Source organism: Lampetra fluviatilis, chromosome 5 (assembly GCF_964198595.1).
Source record: "Lampetra fluviatilis chromosome 5, kcLamFluv1.1, whole genome shotgun sequence".
Classification (NCBI taxonomy): Eukaryota; Metazoa; Chordata; class Hyperoartia; order Petromyzontiformes; family Petromyzontidae; genus Lampetra; species Lampetra fluviatilis.
The window spans coordinates 11919338-11944953 of NC_136279.1; the positions used below are offsets into that span (position 1 = coordinate 11919338).

A 25616-nucleotide genomic window follows, 5' to 3' on the forward strand; every position below is an offset into this window, starting at 1 on the left:
TCTTAATCTATTTTATACTGTAACTGTATCTACTGTGAGTACTGTACCTATTAAAACCTGCACGCCATGACTAGATCACCCCGAATGTGCATAATCTCATCAGCTAATCAGAGTTGAGCCTGGATAGTGCTTGGTTGAGTGACCACCTTGCATAAGACAGGTCTTGTAGCCTGCAGCAGGGCTATGTTACGAGTAGTATAGGGCAGAGCAGAACATCGATTGTACTCTACTATGCTCCTACGTCTATGTTCTCCATCATCATCAACACCCACTAGCCAGCTTGGTGAGAATAGGGTTGCCACCTGGCCAGGTTAGACCCGGGGAGTCCGGCCATTGGAATCTGTGGTCAGGTGGCAGGATTTTATTTGTACTTATGTAATAGACGACTTCCACGACGACTCTGGACTGGTGTCTGTAATTCAACAGAATGTCTGCACAGCTCCGCGCTCTCTCTCTCTCTCTGGGTAGTTCTCTCGCTCCCTCGACCGCTGCTGCGGTATGTCTCCCTCTCTCCTCCGGGCACACCGCCAGCCAGAGGAGGTTCGCCAAGTGGTCGTTGGCGAGGTAGGGAGGAGAGGTAGGGAGGAGAGGTAGGGAGGAGAGGTAGGGAGGCGATGCAGTCCGGACCCGAGGCATCCCACACCGACAGCGAGTCCTCTCCTGCCTCCACTTATATACCCCCCGGCAGAGCTAAGCTCCGCCTACGGCCACGCCCCCTCGTGGAACCCTCTGGATGGTTCCCGAATATTCCCCGTAGCTCCGCCCATTACCTTTGGCCGAGATTGAATCCCTACTCCAGATTGGATACCGGTTACCCAGCGGTGGCCATGTAGATGTCCCCTGTAACCCCCCCCCCCCCCAGGTGGCACTCTCTCATTACACTTCGATATGGTGGAATTGTGTTGAACTTCATGAGCGTAGAACTGCACAGTGTTGATCTCGGCTGATGAAGAAATATGTCTGGGTTTGATTTGTGAACAAAGTAAAGTGTTTAACACGTAGGCTTTCGCGACCAATATTGTTCATAATCAACGATTTTTGGGTTTAGATCGCGTTATTTATAAATGTGTCGTAACCCTCCACCACCCGACACGGCCAATCAGTAAAAAAAAAAGTGTCACGTTGACAAAAGACAAATAGTTCACTGCTTTAGCCCACCGGTGTGTTGAAGCGTGAAACCACAACATTTACAATTTGAGTACGACGTTTCGCTGGTAATTGCATCCAGCATCATCGGGCAATTCGCCAGAATGGTGAGGCTCTGCTGTGTCTCCCGTTCTTATATAGAGCAGCAGCAGGGTGACGTCATCATTAACTCATTAACTCATCAGGTGCAAAGATTTGAGGGGGGGGTTATTGTAATTATATACTTGATTAGTAATAAGGCTATTGTTACGATGCGAGTTGGATTACTAATCTACAACTCGCATCGTAACAATAGCCTTATTACTAATCAAGTATATAATTACAATAACCCCCCCCTCAAATCTTTGCACCTGATGAGTTAATGAGTTAATGATGACGTCACCCTGCTGCTGCTCTATATAAGAACGGGAGACACAGCAGAGCCTCACCATTCTGGCGAATTGCCCGATGATGCTGGATGCAATTACCAGCGAAACGTCGTACTCAAATTGTAAATGTTGTGGTTTCACGCTTCAACACACCGGTGGGCTAAAGCAGTGAACTATTTGTCTTTTGTCAACGTGACACTTTTTTTTTTACTGATTGGCCGTGTCGGGTGGTGGAGGGTTACGACACATTTATAAATAACGCGATCTAAACCCAAAAATCGTTGATTATGAAAGTAAAGTGTGCTCAAATAACTCCCAAGACCAGCACAGCATTAAGATGCCCTCATCTAGAAGTCGAATGACAAAGGGCTGTAGATGGACATCTTTATTAGTTGAATATGTTTATTTATTAACGTAACATATCCCAGTTTTCTAAGGGTTCCACAGTGTTCAGTACAATCTAGACCAATAATTAACCAATCTCTCCATTATGCAGAAGTTCCATTGCCGAAAATATCAACTTACTATTTTTCTGTTGTCAGACAGGGTTAATGATGAATATGATGAGTTTTTTTTATTTTGGCTTGCACCCCAAGATACTCCTTATTACGTTTGACTCAATTGGCTTAGAGGAGACCTAATGGCAGGCTCAGATAAGAATTGCCAGGGATCGAATCGAGGTTACTGGGGATGCGATCACAGTTCAGTAGACACTACACGACACTGTCTACAATTGAATAACTGCAATAATTTCACAGCACTGTTACACATGGCAATTGGGCATAGTCTAGTCGAGGTATAGACCATGTTGTTATAATACATTGTGGATTAATAATATAAAGTCGTTTTTCCGTTAATATAGATGTAATGGATACACATGACAAAACACGAACTCTTCCACATGAAAGCACGAACTGCTTCCACATGGATTGTGATCCTGTTGCGCATTATCAGCGATGCAGGAATGAGATGTACCACAGACTGCAGCGCCACGAACCTGCAAGGGAAAGAGAGCAGACGAGCCATGCTTAGCATGTGCCTTGCATCACTGTATACAAAAATAGTCTACGTGTCACAGAAAATTATGCCGAGGCAGTTTGATAAATTCAAACATCTGCTGAGACAAAACTTTTCTGCAGACAAAAACCGCATCAAATATGAAGCAGATGTTTCGTGTTGTGACAGATTCACTCCGTATTTTATTGTCTTTATTTCTAAACAAAATAAAGAGGAAATGCCACACTTGTAAATAATAGTGTCGGCACAATCTGTGTGTGTAGGCAATAATATCAACAGTGAATACATTCCCAAATGAGTGCTCTGTTTCATATCGACAGGGAGAAAATATGCTTATTTTGGAACAAAAAATATTCCTACGAACTGAGTGACCAGAGCTGAAAAATCACCGTCTCAATCTGCTGGCTGCTGTTACGCAACATTACCATATAAGTAAAAAAATACAAAGGAGACCTTTTTTGGAGATGGTTAAAATGCCCTGGCTTCCAGGAGATTAAGGCGCTGTGTTTACTGCACAGAGAGACAATGTATCACATTATCGCAATAGCATATATTTATTGAGCAACTGTTGATCAAACAAATGTAACCATTCGGCTTAGCAATGATATTTGTATCACATTATCACACCGATAACATCTGGTAAACTGGCAATATTTGTGTAACCCGTGCCCACCGTGCCTCAGTCTTTCCAGACCGTGACCATTATCGAGGAAACAACAGGGGTGGTCATCAATAAAATTATTAAATACAAGTTTTCGTCGTACTCCGGTGTTGTTTTTCTTCGTTCCACTGCGTGATCTTTTTCGTTAACTGCGACACGACTCGCTCCCAACACCGTCCACACGCACACAAGGACTTGATGAAATATCAACGCGCTGAAGTCACGATTGGCCCTCAACACTGCTGATGAGGCCCAGAAGGTAAAACCCAACGTTTGCTTGCTTTAAACAATTCCTCCCAGTTAAATCTTGATTTGAAGTTTTCGTGACTGCAGTAATCCATACTCTTTGCTCCCAGTTAGTTTGTGTGGATGGCCAATCGACCAATAGGCCATTTATTCATTTTAATTCTCAGAGAAAAGTTTGTTCAGCTTCGCCCTCTAGTAAATGAAAAATGTGGAATATTTGTGGAACATTTGCCTAGTCGAATGAATGAGCAGGAGAAATATGCAGGTCATTAATACGGCGCGAGCATTTTTCCTTCCTTTGCTCAAGTACTTTTCCAGCGCAAGTCTCCGCTTTAAATAATGCACGTGTTGTCTCGATGGCTTTCGGCGGGCTGGTTGCCTGCGAACCTACTTGCTGTGACTGAGACATTGTGGCACACACACCACCACTGCTTTGAGAGAACTCTCGGCCCTCCCACTTGTGTGTGCGCACGTGCGTGTGTGTCTTTTCTTGGAAGCTGCCAGCACACAAAAAAAGCTCAGGGGCAGCTCTGAGGCTTTTTTTTCTCTCTCTTTCTCTCTCCTCCCCAATCTTTTTTTTTCTCTCCCTCTCTTCCTTCTGGGGAGCAGAGCAATAGACACCAAAGAGGGCCTCTCTCCGCCTGCCGGACACAGGAATCTGTTCAGAAACTGGGGCACAGCGTCGGAATTAAAGGTGAGTTGCTCAAGGCTCCGTGTCTGTTGGCGTCTCAACAGACGGAAGAGGTGACAAGGGGACTGTGAAAAGAAGCGGAGCCGGCACAAGGCTGTACAGTGGCTTATGCAATGGATACATCTGTTTCTCGCTATTTTTCAAGAGTTTGTAAAGTTTAGGCATCTGCCAAGAAACACTCTCTCGTGTTTTTGTTATATATATGAACGTGTCTTTATCCTTCTTGCATATACGTGTTTCGTTTTATTTAGCTATGACGTTCATTAAAGTTCGTCTCTAATTAAGCTAACTTTTGTTCAATAGATTGCGTTTAATAAGTCTGTAATGGCACTGTATTGTGAACTCTGATTGATTCAGGTCATCGTTTGCAAAAGAGACTTGTTCACTCGAATCGCTTCCCAGCCAGTGAAATGTTAAACCTATATGCGAAGTTTTTTTTTATTATTATTGTTTGATAACATTATTAGGCACTACGGTTCGTGGACGCCACAGATTTGCAGGTTTTGTTTACCATGAAGGTGCTCACATCAACCTCGAGTGGAGACAGAAACTGCTTTATAAGTTAATTTCACGCCTCATGCATCATTAGACCCACCCAACGGCGAAAACATAACTATTATTGGTAATATTATATTTTCCGTAAGTACACACATTTGTGTCGCTACAATATCCAAACATTTGCTTGCAATGTCACTTTCTTTTTTGTAACATTCCATCGGCACCGCGGTGGTGGGACTTCGATGTATGGCAAATGAACAGCCCTCGTCCACATCCATTATCAATGTGCATCCCATTTGTGAACACGCAGCTGGATGGATGAAGGCCTCCTCGATGCCGCTCACTCTTGGTGGTGGTGGTGGGGGGGTGGGGGTTACCGTAAGTCGAGGACTTCCCATACGAGACGTCCTCGACTTACGTATATATCTCAGGAGCGAATTAGGTTCATAACCCGATTTGACCGCCCCGTAGAACTTCTTCACGCTGGTCAGTGCGCGTTGGTGAAGTGGGAGCCAGCACCGTTTTACAAATCGATCGCCTCTGATAGCTATACACCGTGTGTTGAACTTTTTTTTGCAACCGTACCGTAAGCCAACCGTGCACATTGGAGGTGCGGGGGAAGGACAACGAACAAACACACAAAGAGCAGTTCTAAAGAAATAATTTTTTTCCAAACTAAATCTAAAAGTGCATATAGCTCCCAGTGGCTTCCTAATATTGGAAGGAAGAGCGTTCCAGACGGCCGCAGAAGCGCACCTGAAAGTGCACGATGGCGGTGACCCTCTTTGTTCGATGGTTAGGAGGACCGCAGTTTGTGTGATGATATTGGGCTGGCCGAGGCCGGCAGTGAAAATCAAGTCGCCGGGTTCATCGTGCAATGTGCTAACCCAAGGCCGTAGCCATGGAGTCAACATTAGGGGGGACCAAATCTTCCAGGGTGTCTGGGGGTCCCAACCCAGAAAAATATCTAAATTTTAAAACTCATTTCCTGCCTAAAATATTTTAAAATTCACTAACACATGGGATGGACTTTTCATTTTTTTTTTTACAATAATGTCTAATAGTGTATTGTATTACATTGCTCTGTTTTTATTTTTTTACCATTTCTTGTTTCATTGTATGTAATGGCAGAGATTAGGGATTAATAAAGTATAACCACAATCATATAAACATAAATCTATGCATTGATGTATATGAAGACAAGTCCAGATATTGTGGCCAAGGTTTAGCAAATTGTTGTTTTATTTACATAGCATATGAATTATTTTTATAGCAATATATTGGGGGGGACATTTTTAGCATATTTGAATAATGGGGGGATGTGTGTCCCCCAATATATATTATAATTACGGCCTTGTGCTAGCCACTTCGCCACCGTTGCAATGCCCATACATCAAGCATATTTCAGGAGGATTTTCTGAGAGAACCAACGAAAAAAAACACTGGACTGTCTGCTAGCAGCCAGCGGTTAGGCTTGCGACACAGGGAGGGGTAAGGAAATGCCATTCATAATGCTGAGCATACTGTATTGCACTGCGGCTGCGTTAAACGTTATATATAAGCACAGTAAAATGTTTTCATAATACTTAAAAAATGCGAACCCGTGGCCCATTTTACACAATTTTGTACCGGTCTCCAAAATGCTTACATTCATAGCTGCCACGAACAAAGCTGCACGTAACACATTCATGCCGTTTTTGTCACTCCACTGCTGAATGAGGGATATTTTAACCAAGCTGAACACCGCTGGTTACTTTGGGTTAGTGAGCTGGGTGGTAAGGGTGCTGAATAATGAATGTTGCTGTACTGCTCTCTACTGCCCACAATACCTATTTACACATCTTTAGTGCCTGGTGGACACCCTTCCAAGCACTTTCCAGGCTCCAAACTGCTTAGCTTCCGTAATCTGATGAGATCGAGAGCACTCTGGGTGATTGTGTTATCGGCGTAGTGAAATGTGCAATTTACATCAAAGCGTAGATTATATTAAAGACATCATTATTTGCATGAATAATACACAACCCTTTCACCTATTCTAAAAGTGCCATCCTCGACCGACTGATTGTGCAATCTGTCTACCAACGAATGGCTGTGTTTCACACGGTCTCTCTGATTCACAAGCCAATCAGAACATAGTTTTCACAAGGATCATGGGACTACGTGGTGGTCAGCAGAAACAGTGCAGCAAAGTCCCTTGCTCTACTAGATTTCTATGATCCCACATTTACTCTCCCTGCTTTCACCAACCCACACTGACCGGTGTGCTGAAGTATGGTCAAACAACTTCCACATGTGACACGACATTTGGGGAGGAATTCATCTAGCAGTGGATGACCACAGGTTGTACATGAGCTTGTACAGGAACTATACACACGACAAGCTGGATAATGATGGGATTACGAGAATGAGTTTACAAAATGCATCTGATAACAGTCCTCGCGAATGTTTAACTAAACAAGAAAATAAGATACTTAGCCATTGATAATTGCTAAGACCACCCGTACAGAATGGTTAAGTCTTAGTATGAACTCCTGCCAACTTCAGTTTACATCTGCAACGTCTTTCGTACAATGTGCAAGTTACAACGTGCTGTGTGTTCCAAAGCAAATCGGAATTGTCACGACAGGACACATCTGTTTCCAATTGGAGCAATACCTTCGAATGAACTTTTGTTAAAAAAGTAATTTAGTCATCTTTTAATTTTAACTAAAATGTAATTACGACAGGTTAACTATGTTCTACATGCCCCTCAGGTGTGCTCAATTGTGTCTCCAGTTTGATTCTTCAGATAGGGGCCCTGCCTGTTGTGTATATAGAGAGCAATTGTCAAATGAACCTTATGGCAGGACCCCTGGGTCATATAAGCCCCCAAGCTCTCGCATAAACATGATATTATAATGTAAACAAAAACTTTGCTCTTTTTCACCAATGGGTTTGAAGGATTGTGGAACGTGTTGTCTTGTTAAACTACGCCTTTAAAACTGAAAACTACTTACCTGCAGTACTTGTATTTAAATACACTATCGAAATTTTTTTACACCCCTCTGTCAATCATCGTGTTTCTCAAGTGTGGATTTGTGAACACACTTTGTAAACGGTACATAAAATAGTCCGCGTTTTCAATGCGCTGTTCATATTGTAACAAGCGTTTATACTAATGTTACTCTACAAAGGAGTGGGTCGCCGCTCCTCTTATCCGCATTGATACGAGTGGTATGTGGGGGACTATGGCCTAACCACAAAAAAAACCTATCTGCACAGATGCATACGGACAAGAGAAGTATTATCAAACAGGAGGAATTAACGGTGCAACGCATCTCATCTGTTAAATATCTGCAGGTAATAGGATTGTCATTGATTGATCCTGGCTGCAGACATTGGTAGGTCACAAATAATAATGAAGATAAGAGAGCAGTTTCACTGTATTATGCATACCGTTATGACAAATAAAGGACCTAAGTCGTGTAGGCAGTTTGAGCAGCTTTGGATAAGACTTATGATCCTGCCCATACCTGAGCATGGAGTGCATTCGCGTGTTCAGCTCTTCTGCGCATTCGTCCTCGTTGCTGCGCTTGGACGACATCACAACAGAATTATCTGCGCCAGGTGGGTCGCGGCATTTATGTGCGCGGTGGGACGGAGTCACCATAAATAAAATTAATAACGATTTTGACTTCCATTTATTCGGGACCCCGGGGTCCCGCCATAAGGTTCAAATCAAGAACCGCGTTCCACCTGGTGCCGACCTTCGCCGAAAAACATCGAAATGCGCTAACTCGAGTTCGCACCACCCACGCCAGATCAGGTCACCACCTTCACGAGTGGAACAATCAAACGAACAAATGAAACTCGGAGTAAGAGAGTTGAGACAGTGACTAAACCATAGGGCACATTGCAAACCATTGCCAACTTCGAAAATGGAGGCAGAAGCACCAACAATTCACTCAGCCTCACCGAAGCCATCGCGTGCCTTTCTAACTTGGATCTGGATCTTTAAGTTGCAAATCCTTATGGCGAATGCAAGAAAACCAGTGATTCTTAACTGCACCCTGCTCCTGCACCTGCACCTTGTCGATGTTAAGCTTTTTTAAACAACACTTGCAAGTGACTGAGTTGAGTGCCTTTGTTCAGGCTGCACATCCATTTGGGAGGAAAAAAATGTGTGACCATACTTCATAAACATCAGCCAGTGCGCGGTTAGTGATGATACCAAACTAGCGTGGGGAATGTGCCACTCAAATGCAGATGAGTCCCATCACTACGTCAAACACTGTTTATTGTCCATTTTTGTCAACATGACTGGGTGCAATGTCAATGTGTAATATATAGTGACCAAATGTAAAATATTAAATAAGTAAATTGTAACATATTTCCCTCAGATGCACTTCACGGATACGTGTGGTTTCTGCCCATAAACAGATCCTATTATTTGTTTGGGATTTTGCAATCTGAATACATTACAATGACGTTAACCGATTTTTATATCGGTGTTTAGTAACATGTAGAGGCACACGCTTGGAATTACATAGAGATTATATAACATATTCAAGTCAGGGACATCATACTGATTGTCAAGATAAGTAAGTGGGCTTGGGCAGAACACATCGCGAAATTGAATGATGACCATTGGTCTATACCAGGGGTCGGCAACCAAAATAACAAGAAGAGCCATTTCTTTCCAATTCGGTACAAAATTCAGTATTTCAAGAGCCGCAATGCATCTATGTACATACGTACATATCGTCAAGAAGCAGCCCGTAAAGAGCCGCATGCGGCTCCGGAGCCGTAGGTTGCCGACCCCTGGTCTATACTTATGACAAAGTGGCAGCCAAATGAGGGAGCACATTTGAGAAAATGTTGACCGCAGAGTTGGTGTGAGCTTGTGTGAAAGAGTTAGATGGAGTGTTGAATTGCAAGACAGTAAGAGATGGTGAGGGCTTGGGGAATCCTTCATCCCTGATCATGATCAGTTTTATTCTAGACCTTTGATCTTTTTGCCTATTGGCGTATGACCGTTACCTTCACCGATAGCTCCTTGTCGTGGTTTCGCCACTTCTCTCTGTCCGTTGCTTCGTTTTTCATCTGATACAGCTTTCATTCATTATTATATGCATGTATGTTGAACTTCTTTTCCACCATACGTAGTCAACCATGTTTGGCATCCAGTCAGATCATGGTCTTCTTCCCCGAGCATGTTTGGAGTGTTCCCTCTATCATGCATCCCTTGCAGCCGGTCGCCATGCATCCTGGTTACGTGTCTCATTAAAATGGGACGTCGATTGCTCACAGTTGGGGCTCTTTCGGTTGTTGTCCGTTGCCTCCTGCGTTCCCAGTAGGACATGCTGATCCACGAGGCTGCACTTGTCCTTGCCCTCGTCGTGTTACTGCCCGCTCGTTCGTTTGGGCTGGCTCCAGACGAATCGGAGGAGGGAGCAGCCGAGGAGAGCGCCGGGGCAGACGGGGAGAGCTGCACGCAATGCTGTCCCGGAGAGCATCGCGACGCCCATGGCATCCCCTGGCACTCGCCCACTCCGATTATCAGCCCACAGAGCCGCGATCTGCTCCAAGGTGGGGCCTGTCTTTGCATCTTACTTTTTCTCATTATTTTCCCCGAGGGCTGCACATTACATTGTGGTAATTAAGCAAAGGTTGTGCGCTTCAAAGTGGGAACATTTATATCTTTTATGTAGATTGGCGAGGGTGAAAAGTTGTTGATCTCCAAATTCACCAACCTGCTCTTACCAGTGTGGTGAAATATTGTAAATCCACCACAACCCGCACAGCATGGGGAGACCCTCATCCAGGATTGGATGGACATAAGATCTGTACATATATAGTAAGAGGCCGAACAAAGCATTGAATCACCTATGCATAGTAATTGCTATGCTCATGGTGCATGCATTGAATTACATGTGAAGGCGTTATTATTTTCTATTAATTTCCTGTATATTATATGCAATCAGTTTACATTACCCTGGAGCCACTAGAGGCGGAGACCATTCACCATGATCAGGGCTCAGCAACCTAAATAACAAGAAGAGCTACTTTTTTTTTTATATTCGGTAAGAATAAACAACTATATTTCAAGAGTCCTTCACAAATGACGTCACGAAGCAGGCTCTTAAAGAGCCGCATGCGACTACGGAGCCACATGTTGCCGAGCCCTGACCACGATGTTCAACAAATAATTCTGATATAAAATCACAACTCAGATTTGCCACGGTTCATCGAATCATTACACCGCTGTTCAATTTGATTTTCCAATAAATTATGAATCACTCTTTTAATTCTTGCTGGCATTGTCTTGCTCCGTGTGTGTTTAATTGTTACTGTTTTGGTCTATTTTACGTAAACGTTTCTTGCTGGCATTACTCCTTTAGGCTCTCATCTTATGCAGCAGCGGTGCTTCAGCTGGAACAGTTTCAAATGCTCACCACATCCATCTCGCCTTATTTTGTTCTCACGATACTGCGGTGGCCATGGGGAATGGTGGGCAAATTACGTGCTCAGGGTTAGCAGATGTGCTTAAGGACAATACTTAGGAATATAGGGTACAATAATGATACAATCATATCGGATTATTATAGATAGACGTCCCTGCTCCTAGCCAGCCTATAGCAGCGTTCCTGAAAATATCGAGTGGGAAACTAAACCTTGTGTAAAATATATAGTAGTGCAGGTCACGAGCACGTGCAGAGTGTTGTAAAATATAGCCCTACGAATAGCAGCATTATTTATTGTGAGTTTTAGGTTTCACTTGACAAAGTGAGTGCAGCTGTTCTTACCATTATTCAATAGTGTAATACCATAACGATGTATGTTTCCACGCTGAAATAAACGATTCGTTGCAACGAGAAAGGTCTTCTCTAGGGCACGTAAGAGTTCAGATCAGGGCTGCTCAACCTTTTCATGACCGCAGAGCTTGTGGAGGTGGTCTGAAAATGTCACGGACCACCTAATGCCAGCCACTTTGCCTTTCACGGGTCCACAAGCGCTGACCCATATGAACCATTGACCTTTGTTGGTTCCATAATGAGAGCCACAGACCTCCCAGTTGAGAACTCCTGGCCTGGACGACAAAGAGGGTAAGCGAGAGTGTAGTGGCTGCAATGGGGTTGTGCATTGCAGGCCTATATGTGCATGTGCATCCATTTTTCCACTATTGGACGAGGGCCCTCCCTATGTTGTGCAGGTCATGAAGGTTATTTGAGCAAACCTTATCACATGTTTCAGTGTGAGTTGGTGAAGGCAGGCAGCATAGATGTGGGGGCATCAAAGTAGAATACAACAATTACATTTTGCTGCACTGCCTTCTGCTGACAACCATCGAGTTCCAAAACTTATATTTTGAAGATTTGGTGATCATAGGTGTATATGTAGAGTGATCATTCTTAATGTTACGTAGTACTCTATAGTTTCTGTACAATGGAGTCTAATAAACACAAATGTAAGAAAATGTGTAACTACAATGACAGTAATTTTTGTGAAGATGACACAATAATTTGTCTTTTTTCATTCTTTATTTTACCCAGATAAGAGCCCATTCAGATTACAATTATCTTTTTTATTGGAAAATTGGGTTATAGTAAAAATCAGGTGCACAGCATTGAAAATAAATTTTAAATGGCATAAAAACTATTACATTTGTAAACAAACCTTTAACAAAGGCAAAAGATTAACGGAAAGGAGTATACGGTATATGTATACATGTTCAACGTTTTTCAAACCATACGTAGCCAACTGTGCTAATCGGAGGTGCGGGGGAAGGACAACAAACTGAGCACAATGAGCAATTCTATAAACCGAGATAGAAGCAGAGATCAAAATCATTTATTCTCCAATTGTCCAAGTATAACAATAATAATAATAATTGAAACTCCAGTCGTGCCATCTGGTAAAGCATTCCCTTGCAATGTGTATTCTGTGATACCAAGTTTGTCGACTGCATTTACATGTTGACTCCTGTGCCAATGTAAAAAAAAACACTTCCTTGGCATCATTCAACTTTGCGTGCAGGGGATAAAGGAGAAGTGGGCGAGCGAGGCAGGCAAGGAATGGCCGGCAAGGAGGGCAAGGCAGGACCGATAGGTCCAGCTGGTGGAAAGGGAGACGAGGGCTTGAAGGGATCGTCAGGCCAGTCGGCCAAGAACCCCTTCTCCGCATTCTCCGTTGGGCGACGCAAAGCAATGCACAGCGATGACGGAGGGCAGAATCTGATCTTCGACCTCGTGTTCGTCAACAAAGCTAGCAAGAGCAGCAAGGGGGACTTTGACATGTTCCGCGGTCGCTTCCGTTGCTCGGTGCCCGGCATCTACACTTTCAACCTCAACGTGCACACGTGGAACCTCAAGGAGACCTACCTGCACCTCATGAAGAACGAGGATGAGAAGGCCATCCTTTACGCGCAGTCGGCAGACCGCAGCATCATGCAGAGCCAGAGCATCATGCTGGAGCTGCACGCCAAGGATGAAGTGTGGGTGCGTCTGTACAAAAAGGACCGGGAAAACGCCATTTTCAGCGACAATGAGGATGTGCACATTATCTTTAATGGCCACCTCGTTATTCCAACTGATGCAGAAATCTAGGCCAGTGTGTCATCCTGTACAGACTGTTTATGTTCTGAAAAACATCTTAAAAAGAGCTTTGGTGGGTTCAGTGTTCGAGAATTTCTTAATATTTTTGACTATTGTTAGACACATCTTAAGTTGTTGATGCTCATCTCTGAATTTTGCTCATATTCAACAAAAAAACGTGTTATTTAAAGTGAAGTCCCAATTCTTGTTTTACATCAGGGCTTTACTACATACACAAATGTATTTGTAATGTGTTAAAACAACCCGAATATACATTGGGGGGGGATTTTTTTTTAATGAAATGTTTCAAACGTTAGATAGAAATAAGCAGACTCCTGAAATTATCAGAAGGTGGCAGCAAATCCTGGGTTAGATGTCAATGACAAGTTGAGAAAACGTTGAAGGAACACATTTTTTTCTGTATCCTTGGGTCTTTCGGTAAAGTCACGTAGATAGGTTCAAATAAAATTTAAAAAATAACACATTTTATTTTCTTTGAACCTATCTACGTGACTTTACCGAAAGACCCAAGAATATGAATTCCTGCAGTCACGAAAGCTTCAAGTCAAGATTTAAAATTAAATTGCACAAAACCTACAGCAGATGGCAGAGTAGAGGCGAGTTGAGACGGCGAGATGTCAATGCGTCCTACAGACTCAGACAAGTAACGTTGACCAATTCACATTTTGTTTATTCTAGTTACAGTATAATGTCAGTGTCAATGTATGTAATCAGAACTGTTTTTTTTTAACGTACATTGGAATGTTTCACAAATCTAAGAATAAAATGTGATCATGGAAACAATGAAGAGCTTGATACGGTGTATTAGATTGCCCTCCCACAAATCACGGTCATATTCCTCCACGTGCAATTGAATATTGGGCAGAGTTCGTGCCTATAAAGGGCAGTGTACTTCAATAGGGATTACCGTTGGTACGGCTATTTTAATACACACAATAGACAGGAAAAACAAGATCAAAGGGCTTGCATAATGCATAAGAATAATGTACGTTGACTCAGTAATCCCCCCCCTCCAACTTTGCGCAAGAGCGCAGAAGCGTGGTCACCACATCTACGCCTCTATGTAAAGAACGAAACAGTTAGACTTCTCCACAAATATGGCTGTCGCCTGATGAAGCTAGTTGTAATTACTGGCGAAACGTCGTACTCAGATTGTAAATGTTATGGCTTGGCTCTCCAACACACCGGTGTTCTGTACTAGTATACTACACTATACACTACTATACACTACACTACTATACACTACACACTACACTATACACTACACACTAGTGCTGTACTAGTGACGAATTGGCATGTTCTGTTTACGTGACAACCCTTACTAGTTGGCTGTGTCTGGTGGTGGCGGGTTTTTACGACACATTTATATATTTACGCGATCTAACCCAACAAACCTCTATTATGAAGTCGTCGTATTGTTGAAATGTTAATTATGGTCACATGGGCTAAGTTGCCAGCAGAGTGCAGTGCAGCGAAGCGCATTGTTGTACTATACTCGACTCCATCGTCTATACACCCCGACCTCACCACCCAGCACTGACCAGCATGGTGAAGTGTGGTCGATTAACCTCCTCGACCTAAATGGTTTGGGATGATCCTCATACAATAGTAGGTCGATACAATGGTTGTACAATTGTACGTGAACATATTTTAGAGTAATTCTCATGTTTACTTTAGGACTTGCTTGTCATTAAAAACCCTCCTCTGTGCAAAATCTTATATTTTGAGTTTGTTTTTTGCTCATTTTTTACAAAATATACAATCCCAGCATTAAACCCGCATGTGCTGCTACATTGCATCATTTTTTTCTGTGTCATACTCTATATAGATTTATATTTTCATGAAAATTAACTCAGCAGGAAAGAGATAAATGTTTCTTGTTCCAGAGTCTGTGTTTCTGGATACATTCCAAATCTGCTAAGGGAATATCTTATTGTAATCATTACAGGATGAAATATCATTTTCTTTCCATGGGAAATAAAGACTGATGCAAAACAGTTTTGATTGCTCAGCTGAGATGTCAAATCTTATCAATTACCCGCTGATATTTGCTGTATACTGTTGCAGTCATATGGTATGTATTATGCTCTCATTGAGCATTTCACTTTTTTTTTTCAAACATATACATTAATTCCTATTTTAAAATATAAATTTTTAATGTGATTACCATTTTGGACCGCATGAAGTTGCACACTTATGTATGTGCCGTATGACATAGTGGATAATAAATGGTTGACTCTGGTGCCGTAGACTAACTCGATTTCGCAGTGTGGTTCTGAGTTAATTATCTTGTTAGAGTACTGAGCCAAGCACCTTTAAGATCCCAGTCTCAAATGTCTGGTAATTCCCTGTGGCACTAAAGGGCTTCTCAGGTACCACACGGTTGGCGATTACAGATCAGTCACTGATGACTGCACAAAAAAAATACCTTTCGAAATTGGTCATTTACTGCATTGAATCGCCAAGCGTTAAACGTGCAAAGCGACAGCAGTGAAAATTCATTTAATGACACAGAAAAGTAAAATAAGTTCAGGGCATATGAAGTCTGGCTCAAGATAAACGTCTGTATATCGGCTTCAATTGTAGAAGGTGGACCTGGCTCTAAGTAATTAAATAAACTAATTGTTTGATGACGCTTCTGCTGCATTGGCAGTGGTGCACAAGTACAAATTATAAAACACTCAACACGTTCGTCAATAACACAGCGTTAAAATTACATATTTGTAATAGACGTGTTGGGCAATGGCCCTTCATAGCACTTTTATATGTAAGCGAAAGAAGCTTGGAGTGCTTTTGTAAAACTGAACTTGATTATGAAAGAAACATATCAATGTGCCTAAAGAAGTACGTTTTCAATAAATGCATATTGTCTACGATGACATGGACGCGACAAACGGAGACTTACAAATAAAATAGAAAAGCTGCAAGGTATGCAATGATACATGTAAAGGTGCATGGTTGGAGTAAAAATTGAGAGACAAACGAATGAAGACATGGATCCGAGAACAATTTCAAGTTAGACATCATTTTGATTTAAAGCTTTCGTGACTGCAGGGATTCATCTTCTTGGTTCTTTCGGTAAAGTCACGTAGAATGGAAATAATAATATAATAAAGTATTATATTATATTATTATATTATTTTATTATATTATATTATTTTATTATGTTTTATTTTTATTATTTTATTATTTCCATTCTACGTGACTTTACTGAAAGAACCAAGAAGATTAGACATCATGTTGACTTAGAAAAAGAGTAACTGGACAGAGCAATGACACAATGCTAGAAAGCTGGATAGCCAGTTGTCAATGTTGATGATGGAGATGACCACTGTAGAGTTGAAGTGATGAGATCGGCTGTGTGCAGGAGCTAGATGGATTGTTGCATCACAAGACGTTTGAGGGATGACGATTACCTGGTGAGACATTCATTCAGCAGTAGATAGAAAATGAATTATGATTATGCAGTTAGGTTCATTGAGTGCAACACGTTGTTGCTAAATCTAAAAAAAACACAATTAGGCTGCGCAACAACCTCCAGTCACGACCACAGAATGTATATCTTGTAAGGTCTCGCACATTTAAACAACATCAAATAAAACAAACTTGTGTCGATTAGTATTCATCGAGACATCGAATGTACTCGTAATTATTACTGCAGTGTGCAATTGACGTATTCAAATAAGTTGACCGTGTTTTCATTGAACAAATTTGAAGGCCACTTACACACCCCATTTTGTGGTCACGTGCGTAACAGGTTCCACACATGTGGATCGCCACTCCACAACCACGTTCTTAACGAATGCTGACAACATTCTTCACACGATGTGCTATGACATTAATGGAGCTGCATTGTGCATCTAGGCGCAGGGTTTAAACGTGTTGCAGCTGTGCATTAGCACTAAGCCATATGGATTAGTGATGCTGCTCGGGTGTTTTGGTTAGGGGCCGTCCATAAATGACGTCACGCACCAAGGGGGGGGGGGGTTCAGACATTTGTGACGATGTGTGACGAGTGGGGGGGGGTGAGAAATGTGACGTCACATCAAAATGCGCAACTTTAAATAAATATAGACAACACGTTCCACTTAATTAAATAGACTTTTTAATAAATATTTTCTCCTACAACATCAGAGTGCAGCGCCACATTAAATACGCACTACAATGACAATAGTTTAAAGCGATTTGAAGCATGTTTTATTTGGGGAAGGGGGGGTGGGCAGAGCTTTGTGACGTCATATTTGAGGGGGGGTCTGACTTTTTGTGACGCCGTGTGACAAGGGTGGGGGAGGGTTCAAAATTCGTCCAAAATTCGCTCTCTAGCACGCCGCACTTGCAATCCACAGGTCGCCCCGTTAATTTCATTCCGCATGAGTGGCAGTCGACACGATGATGCACGTTTATTAACGCCCCCTCCCCGCGTCTGTCCACCCAGCAGTTCAAATGGGTGCACCGCGGCTTGCCGATATGTAGGTCGCCTGACGCCTGTGTGGTGGGGTAAAGTGTGGGTAACCCCTCCTCTTCTAAGATGCCTGACCGCAGCATGGAGTAAGCCAAAATCATTCACTCGATGTGCTTTCGAGGGCTCCTTTTTTGTGGCGGCCCTTTCCTTCAGCAGTAACATGAGCAAGCGATTGCAGGACCGCACCTTTAATTGTATCATATGGATTTTTAACAACACTGCCATCACTATTGCAATTAATTAGTCTCGAGTAGGTGCTAGGTGTACTTGTATGTATGTTGAACTTCTTTTGCACCGTACGTCGTCAACCGTGCTCATCGGAGGTGCGGGGGAAATGCTGATGCTGTCTTTTCTTGGATGTTTTGTTTGCACTCAGTCACATATTCACTTTAAGATGTTTTTTTGTTCACGTTTTTGTTTTTTGTTTGTTGCGGTTGCACCCGATTCAAGAGCCGAATGGCTCACAGGGCTATACCTAATAAATGAACTTGAACTTGAGAGTACAAGTGGAATGATGATGCATCAATTCATCGATTAACATCGATTTTTCGGCTCACGGTATGTGCATCGAGTTAGGCCTATAAGAACTGATGTTTTTCAATTCGTATGTGTTGTAACCCTTGGAAACACTTCAGGTGCTACCCCTCCACCCCAATTCGTTGAACTATTGTTTATTTATATTATTGGATAATGGCCCTGAATTGTAACACTTTTATTGAATTGCAGGGTGTCGGAGAATGAATCATTCTTTCCGCAAAATTTGAGAACCTCACCTAAGTAACATAATTCGCTATTACATAAACATTAATTACATGTGGCATAATTTTCATGCCATTTATATGCTAGTTTTATATACTTTAAAACACATTAAAATCACCTGCAACAATTTTTTTTTTTACCATTAAATTTCATTATTTTTCATGAGTAATTATCCTTGCTTCATTTGCGAAAGGGATATTACATCATATTGGGCTCTGGAATAATGGAACTCTATTGATATATGAATACTGACCATTGCCCAAAATGTCAAACATATATTTTTCTTTCAGAGCATTGTAATTGACAAATGTGTGCATCTTTTGTTATTTGGTGGTGATACACCGTCGTCGGCAGAACCTGACAAAAACCTGCACGTGGAGTTGATATACGTGGGGACCCCAGTGCGTCGGTGAGATCTACACGATCTTGACGGGATCGTGGCTGGGTTCAGTGGCATGGCGAGCGGCGATGACCTGAGACACTTTTCCCGCTACAGCCTTCGTCCGTCTTCACAGCCGTTGAGACCCACAGTCTATGCCTGTCCTGTCATTGACGACTTCTTGGGTCGCTTTTAGTCTGGAACCTCCTCTTTGACCTTGCCGCCATGGCTGGTGACCCCACCAAGGAGCACGAGGCTCCCGACGGATTTGCTATTGGGATCATTGGAACACGCAAAGCTCTCCACCACAATCAGGTCGCGATCCTCGGAGAGGCTTATGCACCACTGTCAACGAGTGTCGCAAATCGTGTTTGTTTAATTGATGTATTGATTGTTAAAATGTTTTTTTTTCTTTCTAAAAGTGTCTGCTAGGTTTAACGTCCAAGCGATACTCTAACGAGTATGCGACAATGACACCTTCGGAGTTAGGTGTCATATCAGTGCCGTTACTTTTATCAAGACGATTTGTTTTCTAGACGCCTTGCGCGATTTTTTTACCTTTAACACAAAAAGTAAAATAATGTTGGTTGACACCTATCCTGTTTATTGCCACGAGGAAGGACTTTCGGTAGAAATGCAATAACAGTTTGGAAAGCTGCCACACATGTTGGAAAAACACAGCTGTAAATCATTTTACAAAACCGTGCAAAGGTTTGAAAAGAAAATGATTGCAGTATTGCGTTATAGCTATTTCCTAGCACTGGGATTTTGCGTGTATTTTTTATGGAATGTAGATGCATGATTGTGTTTCACATTGGCATGGTTATAGCACATTGTATTTAATAATAGTTACCTCAACGAAATATTAACCAGCAACTCTAATGTGACATTAGTTAAGTATTTATTTGAGGCGGTGCTGGAAACAGCAGCTGAGCACTTTTTTTTGTTTAAGAAAGACATGTCAGCAAACCTGTATAATTGTGATATTAAGTATTTGTCAGCTAAAATTAGCAAATTAAGTTTTTCCACATTTTTATAAAGAATTGTTTTTTATGTGTGCCTGGAAATTATCCAGACAGACACCTGTATTATGACACGTATGTCTATCGATATTTTCCACTCTGACACAATAAATGTATTATGCGAGTGCATAGCTGCTTAGGTTTGTTAGAAAGTTCGGGAATGCTTGGGATCCCTTGCCTTGGGGTACGATTTGGAATTTATTTTTAATATTTTTTTATGGACTGTCTTGCTGGCACAGAGAATGCTGCATTGTTCAAAAAGACAAAAACGCTCTCTCCACATCCATATGGTTTAGATTGTTCAATTCAAAACGTATACTTATAATAAACAAAGTCTTGTCATTGTCTGAAAATCGACTGTATGTAAATGTATATAGCGGTTTGTGTGCTATATATGATAGTAATATATTTAACATGCAAAATAACATTTTAGTATCCACATTAGAATATGTTTGAGCATTGCACTGTATTTGCAACATAGTTGCGATTTAGTGGATTATCTTGGGTAGTTTTAAATGAAGGAATAATTACGTACACATGCACTACATTAAAATTATGGGTTTGCATGGGTTGAAATTATAATTAAATATAGCAAGTCCATTCTTACTCATGCTTGTGACTTTTTTTGTATCAGTTATGGAATGGCTGACATCGCTGCACTCGTATTTAGTGATGTATTCACGGGGAGGTGCTGTGGCCGGGGGTCGACTCAAACCCGTCGACCCTCCAAAGTCAATCAAACAAATGAGCACCATTCATGTGAGCGTGGAGACACTGTGACACCACAGAGAATGGGATTGAAATCAGACCGACGCAGGGCTTTCCAAAAGCCTCGTTACTTCTCAAGAGCATCCACATTTCCACGTTTATCAATCTTCAGATACGACTCTCAAAATAACGCTAAATGTTCCATATTTGTCTCTCTACATATACAAAAAATACACGACTTCTGTTTTGCACAACTTATCAATCGCACAGCCTTCTAGGAGGTCGTCTGATCAGAAGTATTGGTTCAGCACAAACACACTCTGGACTGGATGTGACATTCGGTGGCTGATCAGCAGTGTCAGGCTTGTTATTTAGCAATGCTGGAGAACTGCGTGATGTTTATGTGGGAGGACCCTTTCTGTAAAAACTAATTAGCCTAAGCTGTATGCAAATGTATAATTTGATACGTAGCACAAAATCATAGCTAAGCAACGTTGCAGAGAATAGTAATAACGAAATTAATGTCGCTTCCTTCAGTCATTATACACTGCATGCACCTATTGCGTGTTAAACAATAGCTCCAATTGCCGTAGAGAGCGCCGATTCAAATGAAGAGCTCTCACTTTAGATTTGAAGCTTTCGTGACTGCAATGATTCATATTCTTAGGTTTTTTTCGGTAAAGTCACGTAGGTAAAAAATAAAATTAATAAAAGTAAGTACTTTTTAATAAAACTAAGTACTTTTATTAACTATCTCTTTGTCACGTGGGATACACATGTCCGCACACACGCAAGATGTCCATCGATATGAATCAGCATTCTCGACATTGCGTGGGGTGAGTTGGGCAGTCGTCAGGCACGTGTAGAAAGTAGCGACTCAATTTGTAGTGGAATGGAATGCAACTGGCAAATGTGGACAGTTGTGCCGTGTGCTGATTGTGAGTAATGGAGTTTTGGCAAAACCTGGTGCTCACATTCAGTTCATGGAACTCTCGGACTGTTTTGTTTCCATAACCTGTTGACTGTCGGTCATCTGAACGGTGGCGACGTCTCTTCGGTCTTCATTGCTGCTCGTAAAACGATAATGTGCGGCTGCCTGCCTCGATGTTTGATTATTTTAGTTTATTTGGCTGCAAAAAATTTCCACGTGAGAAGCGACTTCGTCGAGCTAATCATTTGCGGCCAGGTCGATTTGGAAAATAAGCTAATAGCTCGGTGGACTTTATCTGCTAAAATACAAAGTTTAGTTTAAAAAAAGTGTCTTTTTATATAGTTTTCATGATTTGCTTACCTTTCCTATACTTTGCACTCCTATCGTGTTTTGTATTGTATTGAACGCCTGTGAAGAGGAGCTTTATAGCTCATCGGATTCTTCCAGTATAAATAAAGAAAGCGTGACGAGCTGTGGTGGTGGTGTGGACCCACTGGGGGCCCTTGGCAGACACCATCATAGCCCCCCCCCCTTCCTCCTTTCAATTAAAAAAAAATTGAAAGGGATACAGACGTGGCAAGACGAGAGATGTGAGTCACGAGGTGACAGAGGAGATAAACATGAGTTCGACATGTCGTGAGATTCGAGAGACTTAGCAAAAAGACGGAGATGCTATGAGATTAGAGAAGAGAGCTAGAGTACAACAAAAATGGTAACGAGAGATTAATAGTATGTTTTGTTCTGTTGCTTAGCGTGTTATGTTTAATAAAATTTGAATTGTTGCTGATATTTGGTTCACTGCTATATATATATACTTTTTTATGAATCCAGGGCCCCTTTGGTGAGCCTCTTAGCAGTGCCGGATCAAGCTATTGCGGGGTCTGTAGCATACGTTATAAATGGGCCTTAAATTAAAAAAAACACACAAATATTAAAACGCAAAATTTTTACTTGTATCGTAAAGTTATTGTATTTTTTCATCTGTTATACAGCCAGATAATACGACACATCGCTAACCTTAAACACTCAGTCGTTCATGAAAGTTGAAGGCAGTATAGTACTATAGTAATAGAGCAAGTGCAGAATCACTGAACCGGAATTTATAGCTTGAAAGCATTTAGCGCGGGGCCCTTGAAAGTGCGGGGCCCGTAGCATATGTTGCTACTTGTGCTACTAGGATAATACGGCACTGCCTCTGGGGTGCCTCAGCATTGTCTTAGTGTCCTCATGCAGAGTGTCACTACTGCGAACAAGTGAGCAGAGTAATCGTGGACTACACATTTACCTCGAGACAGAGAGCCTCCTGCCAGCACAGGCGGAGTTTGACATCTACATTTTGGGCGTGGGTGAGCAGGGGTTCGCTTTGTCCCTCGCATGAGGAATCGCGGCTGCACATAATTTGTTTTTAATTGTAATTTACTGAAAATAAATTATTAAAGGTGTCCAGAGGGGCACCGCCCCCCAGTGCCCCCCCCCCCGCAAACTGCTTAACAATATTATAGGCAAGGCACACTGGATGCAGGGCTGGCTTTTCAGACACCATTTATTTTTCAATTGACAATCATGTATTTTATTTTAATTCACGTCACTTAATACACGTTCGGACACTTGCACCAGATGAAATACTGGGCATCTGGTGAAGAAGAGCTTCATAGCTGGTTGGATTCCTCCTTATAAATAAAGATTCTGATTCTGAAATATGCAATATCGACTTGATTTTCATTGGCACCAATGCTATATTCTTATTTAGAGAAAAGGCGATTGATGGTGCCACAATTCCAAAACAGTTGCAATGATGTTTGTGCACAATTAAACACATGCAGCGTGTAAAATTGTGTTTCGTACCTCAGAGTTCTCAGGGTTTCTTCCAGTATTGATGGAATACAAGGACAGAGACTCAGGAATATAAGGAGTTGTGTAATTGGGAGGGTTGCTATATAAATATTTTGCCAGTGAGCGTTGAGGGAGAGCCTTTAGAGCTGCGGGGAGTGTTGGGAGAAGGGGTTTGGTTGGAGGAACATATATGTGGAGAGCTAAGATACAATAAACACAGTTAGCTTACCTTCAAAAACACTGGAAAGTCTGAACGGTGCATTTACATGAGCCAGGGTATTATGCACATATCCTTGACATGACCCACTCGATTATTCTCTTTCTTAATCCAGCCAGGCTGCCTTCTCCTACTTCATTTACCCAGAGAGGAATTTGAAACTGTAGCGTTTGAAGTAACTTGTGTTTGCTGGTGCCCACTATAAATGCAGTGCAGCGTAGGCAGCAGTTACTTATTGCAATACAAAAGCTAAAATTATTTAAATATAAGGAGCCAATTATGCAATCAATTGGTCCACGAGGAAAACAAGAATACTGATGAAGGCATTGCCTTAGTGATGGTACGTTTGTAATTATAGCTACAGGCTAATTGTGTGACTCGCCTCTCTTGTCCTATAACGAGACACTAAACTGGCATGTTTGCTTTTAAAAGGTTGCACCGCCCACACTCTGTAGTGGTGTAACTAAGAGGCACGGACAGACGCTGCGTTCACCCTTTTCAAACGCCGTTTGTTTTGGCCTCAGCTTCATCTCTACGGATGGCTTACATATGCATGTGGTGACATCATTTCCTTCGCTGTAGCACACTGTCGGAAAAATACATCTCGGCTTAAATGGGTTTTTTTTTCTTTAGCCACCTTAGTTATTTTAAAAAATATTTAGAAGTTACTCGATTCATTAAAATTACTCAGTGATTGATGTTTTTTAATGTTTACATCAACAAAGTTTAATTGTGCATTATTGTTCGTCTTATACTTCCAAATTACATGAGTCATGTACGTTTCCAAAAATGCACAAATTATAACAGCAAACGCTGTTACTGGTAAATGTTATCCTCTATATACTCGTGACTAGCCTAGATTACATCAAGGGAGACACAAGAGAACAGATTTTTCTATTCCTTAGAGTGTGTTGCTGAGCTAATGTCTACTACGCATAAACAATAACATTGACAAATTACACATCTTGCAAATAGACGAACAAAACATCTTTATCACGTCTCTTTCCTTTACCCCCGCAAATGGTGATAAATAATTACATTGATTTATTTCTTGTTTTGTCTCTTGTGTTTTCCCCAGACCGTTCCATTTTTTAACGGCCTTACTTGGCTCGCACCGTCTACCAAATAAGCAAAAATACACAGTAACTCACGAAAAACATATGCTGTTATTTATTTAAATCTCAATGCATATCGCATAAATATTCTACTGGTATTAAACCAAATACACTATACCTCCCATTGTGTAGTTTGTTCAGAATAAGCAAAAATTTTTTAGCTAAAAATAAGATAGTTTTACACTGACCACATCTTTCGAACCATTTTGCCAAGTAAAACATAACCCAGCATTGTGCCTCCCGAGTTTAATTTCGCAAACACAAAGGATGCATGCACAACTCTTATTACAGGGCAATACTGGAAAGTCTTTTTCAGCTGGAATGCAACTTCAGTACACCGGTCCCATTGGGAGGCCCTTTTTTTTGGGAACAACGTGAATTTTATTAGCCGTGCATTATCGCCCTGATCTCATGGTGAGGGCAACAAAAACCTGGTTTGTGTTTTGGCAGCACTGACTAGAGTCCCGTGATTCTACGCATTTTGCTCGGGGCGTCTCTGTGCTCCAGGTGAGAGTCATGACGGCCGCGGTTTGTTAAAGCGTAGGCAGCCTAATTTTAAATATTATACACGGCCATGAGAGCACATGTTTAATGTTTGTGTATGTGCATCGAGCACACGTGTACGCGAGTGTGTATGTCTAGTGGGGAGCGGTAGTGTAGCGGTTAGCGCGCTGCACTACGAACCTGGCGACCCGGGTTCGATTCCCGTTCACGGCAAACACCAGTGACGATTATCTGAACCGGTCCCGGGCCCTCCCCTAGGTTGACTCAGCCTCAAATGAGTACCTGGTTCGGTGTGTAAACATCGCCGCTAGGGAGACAAAGGCGGTCGGGCGTGGTGCTGGCCACCCACCGCCTCGTGTACCGTTCCGGCCTTCATAGGTGCTCGCTAACAGCACTTGCCCCTACAGTCTGTTAAGGCTATACGGGGGATCTTTGTGTGCCTGAATGAACCAGGCGAGCGGTAGC

The 25616-nt window shown here is 42.0% G+C and overlaps 1 protein-coding gene across 1 annotated transcript; it reads left to right on the top strand.

Annotated features, from left to right (window-relative positions):
* Positions 1-3844: 3844 nt before the first annotated feature.
* On the top strand, positions 3845-14909 carry LOC144932230 (complement C1q tumor necrosis factor-related protein 1-like). Its single transcript, XM_078856180.1, has 3 exons — positions 3845-4132; positions 9961-10195; positions 12644-14909. The coding sequence occupies exons 2-3, from the start codon at positions 9967-9969 to the stop codon at positions 13210-13212; spliced, it is 798 nt and encodes a 265-aa protein (XP_078712306.1). The 5' UTR covers positions 3845-4132; positions 9961-9966; the 3' UTR covers positions 13213-14909.
* The last annotated feature ends 10707 nt before the right edge of the window (positions 14910-25616 follow it).